The sequence below is a fragment of the Acipenser ruthenus genome, chromosome 9, assembly GCF_902713425.1.
Source record: "Acipenser ruthenus chromosome 9, fAciRut3.2 maternal haplotype, whole genome shotgun sequence".
Taxonomy (NCBI): domain Eukaryota; kingdom Metazoa; phylum Chordata; class Actinopteri; order Acipenseriformes; family Acipenseridae; genus Acipenser; species Acipenser ruthenus.
This window is the reverse complement of record NC_081197.1, coordinates 2,323,725-2,332,452: the sequence shown is the minus strand read 5'-3', so window position 1 is coordinate 2,332,452 and position 8,728 is coordinate 2,323,725. Positions and strand designations below refer to the sequence as shown.

At 39.5% G+C, this 8,728-nt stretch overlaps 1 protein-coding gene across 1 annotated transcript; it reads right to left on the bottom strand.

Moving 5' to 3' along the window:
- Nucleotides 1-296: 296 nt before the first annotated feature.
- LOC117407518 (protein POLR1D-like) lies at nt 297-8,414 on the bottom strand. The gene is made up of 3 exons (XM_034012643.3): nt 8,257-8,414; nt 5,803-5,877; nt 297-2,437 (listed from the first exon to the last, which is right to left on the bottom strand). The coding sequence occupies exons 1-3, from the start codon at nt 8,280-8,282 to the stop codon at nt 2,113-2,115; spliced, it is 426 nt and encodes a 141-aa protein (XP_033868534.3). The 5' UTR covers nt 8,283-8,414; the 3' UTR covers nt 297-2,112.
- Between the last annotated feature and the right edge of the window lie 314 nt (nt 8,415-8,728).

Here is an 8,728-nt window from a genome sequence, read left to right as displayed (position 1 = left end):
CAGGGCTGTCCAATGAACGGCTCTTTTGATTTACAGGTAGAGTGTCCCATTTAAAGCTGTTAAGCGGTTCAAAAGGAAAAAAAGAAAAAGCAGGAATGTGTTAGAAAACAGAAGTCAAAATACACAAAATGAACATGTTATGCAAGAACATACTGAAGCAGCATCTTTGATTAATCACATTTCTTTGCAATGGCCTGTATTGTGTTTATGGTCAATGCAAATGATACCTACCTTCATACGATATGTCATGTAAAGGAAGCATCACGGTCCTCGCTACACCCCTAACACAAGATTCATTTCAATGTATTCCTGTTTATTTTAAAAGCATATTACCAAGATCACAGAAAGCTTTTTAATGCAAGATATGAAACATAGTGGTTTAAACCCACACCTTTTTTTTTTTTTTTTTTAAACAGTCATTCTGAAAGCATACCAAACATAACCCTCTCATGGCTACATCTATATACATTCTGGAACACACTGTATTCTCCTAAACCCTCGAGTTGGTGATTGCAAAACTAAACAGGAAATTCTTAAACAAAACCTTGTCAGAACTCAAAGTCCATTAAAATGGTAAGGATACGCTACATGGCTCAATCAGGACTGGCTTTTTAATTTGATGTTCAATCCTCTTCTGTTGGTGACAATAGAAAGTGTGCCTTTAGGTCTCAGCCCCTCATCACAGCCAACGAGAGACGCAATGAAGACGCTCTGCATTCTTAGCAAGCCAGTCTGAGACACCAGGGGGAGGAAATGCCAAGCATTTAAATGCCATGTGCAGTTTGTTTTGGAAAACTCAAACACATACACTGTCCCATTAAACACCAAAAATGCAACAGATACGTAAACAAAACATGCTTTCTTTTACAAAAATAAATACATTGAACATCATAGTGCTACCACATTATACTGCTGTTTATTGCATTAATATTGCAGCATATTGTGTAGTTTATTCAAGCCTGTTTGCACTTAACCCAGAGCTGGATAAACAAACAGGGCCATTCTCTACACATCTATTTTACAAATACTGTACATGCTTTCACACAAGCACTGCTAAAACTGCAGTTACATTTTCATTTTCAAGGGGCTTGCTCTTGAAAAAGCCGCCCCTCGTAACAATATATAAATTCTGTTCAGTTTGCACTGCCTTAAGATTAAACTACAGTGTTTTCATCTTGCAGCGTGTCGACTGGCCAAACAGAGAAGTATGAGCTTGGCTGATGCCCGAGCCCCTTTAGATAGGAATATAATCATATTCACTTATTAATACAAGTCTATATTGGGATTACATTATTGAAAATGCACAGAACTTATTGATTTGTCTTATTTAATTTTTTTCAAAATGACAAAAATATATCTGTAGTCTTCCATCTTGTGAAGAACATCAGATTACTGCACAGTTTATTTTTCCTTTCCAAGTTGGGGCCATCAATGTTGATGAGCAAAAATTTAAATCAAAACTATTTTAATGATGCAAGAAAAATGGGAATAGGGCAGTATGGGATCTGGAGTCCAAAAAATGAAATCAAACCGAAATCAATAAACCAGGAATTGCAGGAGCATAAAGTTCCCAATGAGAAAACACCTTCTTTACCGAGTGCTGGGACAAACATTCGAATATTCAAACAAACACTGCTTTCAATGGATCGGGTAGCAAAAACTACCAGTCTTTCTCTCGTTTGTTTGATTGGCAATTTTATGATACAACTTATGTTTTTGTTTTATAAAATTAAAGAATATTGTAATTTTATGAGTGTGCCACCTACTGTAATTAGGTATATTTTGATTTCTAGCCAATTCAATATTAAAGAATATTCGTATAAACTTTGAAAGTTCATCCCCGCAGTATCTTTATCTAAAGCCGAGGGAACACAAAGCCACTTATATTAGTAACAGTAGCTTGAAACTTGGTTCCAGGAGACCTAGTCTGAGGCAACTACACTGTATCAAACCCCAAGTCTCCCCTGGTGTGCCATGCAGTGGCCTGAAACCAAGTTCCAAACCATAAAGTGGCTTCGTGTTCCCTCAGCTTTAGAAACAACACAACAAAAAAAAAATACAAAAAAATGCCTCCTTGTCCCGGTGTGTCCCCTCACTGAAGAGCTGTGTGGTTCAGTGTTTCTCCCTGTGAGAGGAGCTCTCTTGAAGGGCAGGACTGTCTCTTCTCCTGGGTGGGGAGCCCTGCCTGTGGAGATCACTGCTGGACTCTTTGTTCCTCACTGGGGAGCTGTCCCTCTCTCTGCCTGAGTGGGGCTCCTGTTTGTAAGGGTGGTAGCTCTGTTTCCTCGACCTGTCCTTTGTATGGTGGCTCCTGGATGAATCCCTCTCATTTCTACCTCCCGTTCCCTTGCCTTTACCCAGTCCTCGGGAAGGAAATGTGTTTCTGAGAGTATTCAGAAGAAACCTTTTATTGGTGCTGCGCAGAGGACACTTCACCCTAGGAGAGAGAGAGAGAGAGAGAAAATCAGATCAACTGTATGGAAAACCATCCTTAACTTCAAAAGGCTCAATCACAATTCTAAGGCAAGAAACTAGGTGAAAGAAACAAGCGTCTGGCTAGTGCAGACTGAAGAAGGTTTACTGAGATTACTTGACTTAGTTTCTTATAAGTGAAAAACTATATGCTTGTATTCAACGTGTTTTTAAAGAGTAGATACTATGAACTGAACTCCAGTTTCGCAAGGTGTCAGATAAACCTCAGAAAGGTGGTCTGCCTTATAGTATAAGCTATTTCATGATTACTGTTTCGCGTTTCCGGTTTAATTTTACCGAAAAATTACACGATTTTTTATTTTTTTTTAACTGGACATCGGTTTTTACTGATTTATACCCAATTTTTATGTATTATTCGATATTTTTCCAGTACTATTTTCTAGGAAATACACAATATTTGGATTAAAATGCTGTTTTATTTTGACTCTGACATTGTAATAAGCAGCTCTAAACTGTATATCCTAGGATACAGCAGACGTTTAGATGTCAGGTGATCAAATAACTTTCAAACGTGGTTCCTGTCACTTCACAAACACATTATCACCTGATTATGTTGGCCAATCAAAGTCTGATTATTGTGGCAATTGCTGGGTGTAGTAACTACTAGCTTGATCAAAAACTAAATTGAAATACTGTACGTAAACGAGAATAATATTTTTAGTGGATGAGGAATGGAGAGAAAACGTAAATTAGTTTATGAATATTCAAAAGAAAACAAATGTTTCGAAGTATGCAAAAAGCAAAAATAGCAGAAGTGGGTCAGATGAGGCAGAGGATGCACAGCGCTGCAAACACTGCTGCATTGAGGTACATGTTCACACTGACAATAAAAGAACAGACTGAAAAATAAGAGACACATTAAACTAAAACAAGAAAGTGAACTGAGAGACAAGTAATCCATTTATGCAGCTTTTACACGTGCTTTAATAAAAAGGAAGTGCAGAATGACTGTGTTAATGAGCTTGTCAGAGCGTTGTGCTTTGCTGGACAGCCACTGTTTACTGCAGTGAGGTATGTATTGGTGACTTCGTGAAAAACAGGAATTGACCCTCAACCCCAATTATTACTAAACCTAAATTAAGAAAGAAACCAGTGAACCACAAAGCCAGTCACAATACCCTTCCAAATTCAAATAGCTCATTTAAAATATATATATGGCCACGACTCCTTCAGCCCTTCACTGCTATACAGCAGAGCACATTGTCTTGGATCTCTTAAGCCTTCTAATACTTTCCTTGCATGCCATCTAGTGTAAGTTCAGAGGACTCCTCCTAATACTTTCTGAAACTTTCTGCAGTAGATTTATCATACTCCATCCATGAACAAGAAAATACAACAATACAAGTGTCACCCTGATTTAACCCTAATCTACAGGTCAATAACTGAAACTTGTTTCTTGAGTCTTGTGCTTCTGTTAAAGTCCACATTATTACAGCGTGGAAGCAACCAAAAGAACAAATAAATACAAATCAGCTTGGAATATTTGTGTCTTGCTTTGTATTGTTAATCTATGCCTCATCGTATATTTGGCAAATGTCTCCTAATGTATCGAAATATATTCTTACTTTGTTCCACAATGTTGTACTCCAGAGATATCTAATAACTATACAACATCAAACGTATCACATTCAAACCCTTTAAGCAAATTAAAATAAAAGCAAACTCAGGATATGTAACACTGGGGTGGGAGGCTGGCTGGAGACCAATACTGCACAAAATCAATTCCAATATTTTTAAAGAACCGAAGGGGTCATAACCAAACCAAGGCTCCAAGACACCTCCCAGTAAAGGCAAGGTTATTACCCTCAGAGCAGTGATGAGCATCTGGTGTTAACCCAAGGGCCACATGTGCTGTTAGAAGAAGCTCAGTTCTCAGATTTAGATTTTGATAATACATTTGCTATTCTAGATCAGTCGGTCGCCTGTTTTTTATTTCTTTGTTTTAATCTTAGTAAATCTTAGTAAATCTTAGTGTGATCTGTTTTAATCATCTCCATTCTGTTGATTAGCGGTTTTTAATGCTATAATGCAATGTAAGATGTCATTTTGAAGAAGCAAACAACTTCTGCCTCCTTGCATCGCCAATGTAAGCATTCCTGTAGGGTGGGCTTAAAATGTATGTAGGGGTCACAGACTGACTAATGCCTAAAACGACATTGTGAGACCCTGTAAAAAACTACACAACAAATATAACACTTTAAACCACAAAGCACTAGACTGATAGCCAGAAGGCTGCAGAGAACAGAACTATCAGTCACATGTATTCATTAGGGAAGGGCTTTGCAATGCTTGAGATGACAACAGGTTTACAGGGCATGTTTGATATTAGCATTGGGTCAAGCTGTCTGTAAATAATGCTGTTCTATTTACAACATGGAATGAATGCCCTATACACCCTCCTGCCGACTAGTCTGCAGTATTATTCTCTCTTTGTAATGATTAACTTGTGAAGTCTCCAAGACATTACCTGTCAAAACCAATGCTGTACAACCACCTAGTTATCCCCGTGATTATCTTTGTTTTCCCTCTCCTGCTGTTTACAGAGAACGAGACTGTTAAGAAGTCCCCTCTGAGCCAGTATGATTAATGTTTCTGTGTGTTGCACAGTTTATTACGCTAAAGCCACTCAATTAGTGGCATTTAGAGGAGCCGTGCCTTGTATTATGAATAATGCATTTTAAGTTGTCAAGACTGTTCAGCTTCTTATATAAAAAGGTTGCCGCTTGCAGGGGTAATAGATCAATTAGGTGCTGTGGAACAGAGCAAGTTTACTCTTTCAAGGCCATTTAAAGCGAAACCCTGGAAAGCACAGGCTGTCATTTAGAAACAAGCATGTCAGAATCAGTGCTACTGCGAACATGAAAAAGTAGAGATCACCAACACCTAAGGCATATACACTGTATGGACTTGGGAAAAGTCTGACATTCAGACAGGTGGGCAGATGTGTTCATACAATCGCAGATTCTGATATAAATATGTTGTGCTACTGTCCAGATCGAGTTTCATTATAACTGAACAGGCTTTTACTGCACAGTACCACTTGCATTGATATGCATACAGCATACAGCAGTCTGATATCCCACAGGTAGGCAGACAGGCGCTTTTAGTTTGTTCTTGTATCTTTTTAGAATTGTGACTTGTACTGTACAGTAGGATGTCAAATGTCATCACTGCCAGTGTCAGCTGCCTTTAATAAGAAGTACAAGTGCTTTCTGTCACCGACAGCTGCCACAGGCTTTCCTTGGTCAGTGAATCATCAGTGAGGGGACATGCAGTACAGAAGTGAGGTATTCTTCTACAGTATCTTACCAGCCTGCAGGTCCCATGGTCTCAGCTCGAACTTTACCACGCTTTGCCTCCTTGAGAAGCTCTTCCACAGCCTTCCTGTTCAAAAAGAAATAAAGGAAGCTTATTCCTGTTGGGCACTGCAAGTCTGATTTACTTGCACCTGATCCTCAGCTCACAATCTTACATTTGCATTGCACTGGCTGGCTGGATTCTGGAAATCAGAACTGGTTAGGATTATTTTACAACTCTAGCCTTCAGAAAGATCAGAGTTTGAGGATTACTCACGAAGAACACACATGATTCTTTATAATCAGTTAGTGTGTTTTTGGTCAATGAATGGTAATACACTGCACATGTTTTATTCACTGCCTTCAATTAGAAAACAGAGACAAATACAGGGCATCACACTTCACCGGGTTTGTCTCTTTAGTTTACAGTAATCTCAGCACTCAAGACACCAAACTGGCAGCAATTCTGTTAAGACAGACACGGCAGTTTCTCTTATAAAACGATTATAGCAGCAGTCACTGCAGTATTCAAACATTATTTTTCTGCAGTAAAAGCAAAGTGATAAGTAGAAGGGGAATGTGTTCCAATTTTGCCCAACAGGATGTAGAATTCTTACTCAGCACAAACACTGAAATCCGCAACTAGACAGAAACCTGGTAGAAGCAGCTGAAGTTGTAAGAGTCATCAATCAAGGGAAGAAGCAACTGCTGTAATTGAATCCAATCACCACAAGTGTGTAATCCCTCCTCTCCACCAGGGATCCCTCTCCAGCTCCTCGGAACAAGCCCTCCAGTTCACACAGCTCTGTCTGCACACAGCTTTCCCTTACAGCAGTGAAACTCTCCATCCACTGGGCTATACCAGAGAGAGAAGCCAGCTCACAGCCCGCAGACACAGTAACCACCAATCTCAAGTATGCAGACATCGGTATTATTAAGGGAAACTTTATAGCATCTAGGGGCTGTTTCTGCTTACATCATCAGTTACCAAACGTTCTGAATAATTGAACACAATGACCACCAGGGTGGTGCAGCTGTTATTTCGATCCCTATTTGAAGCGGAGATTTTTTTAAACAGTGATGTGCCTTTTACTAACTCTCGCAGATCTGACTGTTTCAGTGGCAATTGCTTCTGGGCTGCCTTAGTGGAGCCAGTGCAAACCCTAAACACTTTCACTAATGAATGCAGACCGGATTACACTGCAGCGGACTCACAAACTGAAGCAGCCACACTTTTAAATAATACATACTTTGTTTAAGGGACGCCCCTTAAACAAAGTGCAGCAAACCACAAATGTGTACAGCTTCCAAAACACTCAGGGCAATCATGGAATATCTGATACAAGTACAAACTGTAGGATCGTATAAGGGTTATACAATATCTTCAACACCCATCTGGAACACGTCGGTTTAACACACTCTGTACAATGCACTTGATGTTAAAAAGTTAAACAGGTGTAACCCTGTGGTTAAATACAGCTGTTGATGATACCGCTGTCTCACTGTGACCTGTGAGGTCAAATTGATACTCAGTATTTTAGTAAGAAGGGAAGAAAGAAAACTGGTTTGTGCGATTTCTTTACCGATACAATACAGCTTATCCTTTTGGTGTAACTGAGTGTTATCCTTGGCATCAGGCATGTTTCAAAACGTTGTGCTGGCTGCAACTTCCTGTCGATGAAAGCTGCCTGCATTAAATGCATTTGTGTTCACATGACTTTTGAAACTCAGTTTATAATAAATAGTATTACACACCTTTTAAAAAGATTTTTTTTGCACTAATGTTGCGCGTGTTATCACAACTACAGCTGACAGATACAAATCCGAACTTCTATTTTATCCAACGATAAAATCGCTGCTTAAAATATTCTGTGTTATCTTCTTCACTCTGAAAAAGTTAACTGCAGCCGTCAAAAAGTCAAAAATCAAAACTTCTGCGTGTAACGTCTGGCTTCGCGGATCCTGGGTACAGTAATTAAGTGGACTAGCTTACCGAAGTAAGAAGGTAATGAAGTAGAGTAACCCAAGGTTAATGCTAGTATAATCGGGATCTGTAAAACCAGACGCAAATGTACCATCCCTCGTGATACTGACCGGAGACTCGTTTTACTCCAAATATAACTAGAAACAGCGAGTTCTCAGGACAGCCCTCGAGTCGAGATGAAACGTGCATGTTTTTCGTGGATGTATATGTTAAGATGTCTTGTGAACCCGGGTGTTAGGCCGTGCTTCATCACTACTGTCATATTGACTGCCTGACGTGTAAAGGCTGGATTTTCGATTTATTATACCGTGGCGCGATCAAAGATGTCTCGGTTGCTATGGTGATTCACGGTGAACAGCTCAGATCGGCCGCTCCTTTTCCCCCTTAAACACCCTGACAAGAACGACACTGTTTCAACTCGCCTTTTTAAAGACTAGCTCTTCGTGTTAACCCACATGACACCGCGGCACTGGTTTTACTCACTTTTCCAGCTCCTGTTCATCCGCCATCGAAGCACAATTTACTCCGGAACTAACGAGTATTGAACATTAGAAGCCGCAGCTTCCTAAACACAGAAGAGAAAGACCACCAGGACCCCACACATAGCGCTGCCCTCCTAGCGCCTAACGTAATCTAACGAAATAATGTATCCAAAGCGCGCAGTGAATTAGAAAAAATGAAAACAAACTATCTATTTTATTTTTTTCAGTATAGTAATTAAGATTTTAACTTAATAACAAATGCGGTAAACTATAAGGATGTGCCGCTAACAACATAATGCATGTCAACTCAAGTCAATTTTTAATGTGCTGCAAAGACATGATATTACATGTGTATATATTTTTTTGAAATCCGAGTTGTTTGATAAGGTGTGGTAATAACTGTAAAAGCCGTGATCTTCCACGTTCAGCATCTACAGGCATGCCATACCGATCAGGCAGTTTAACACAGCGCT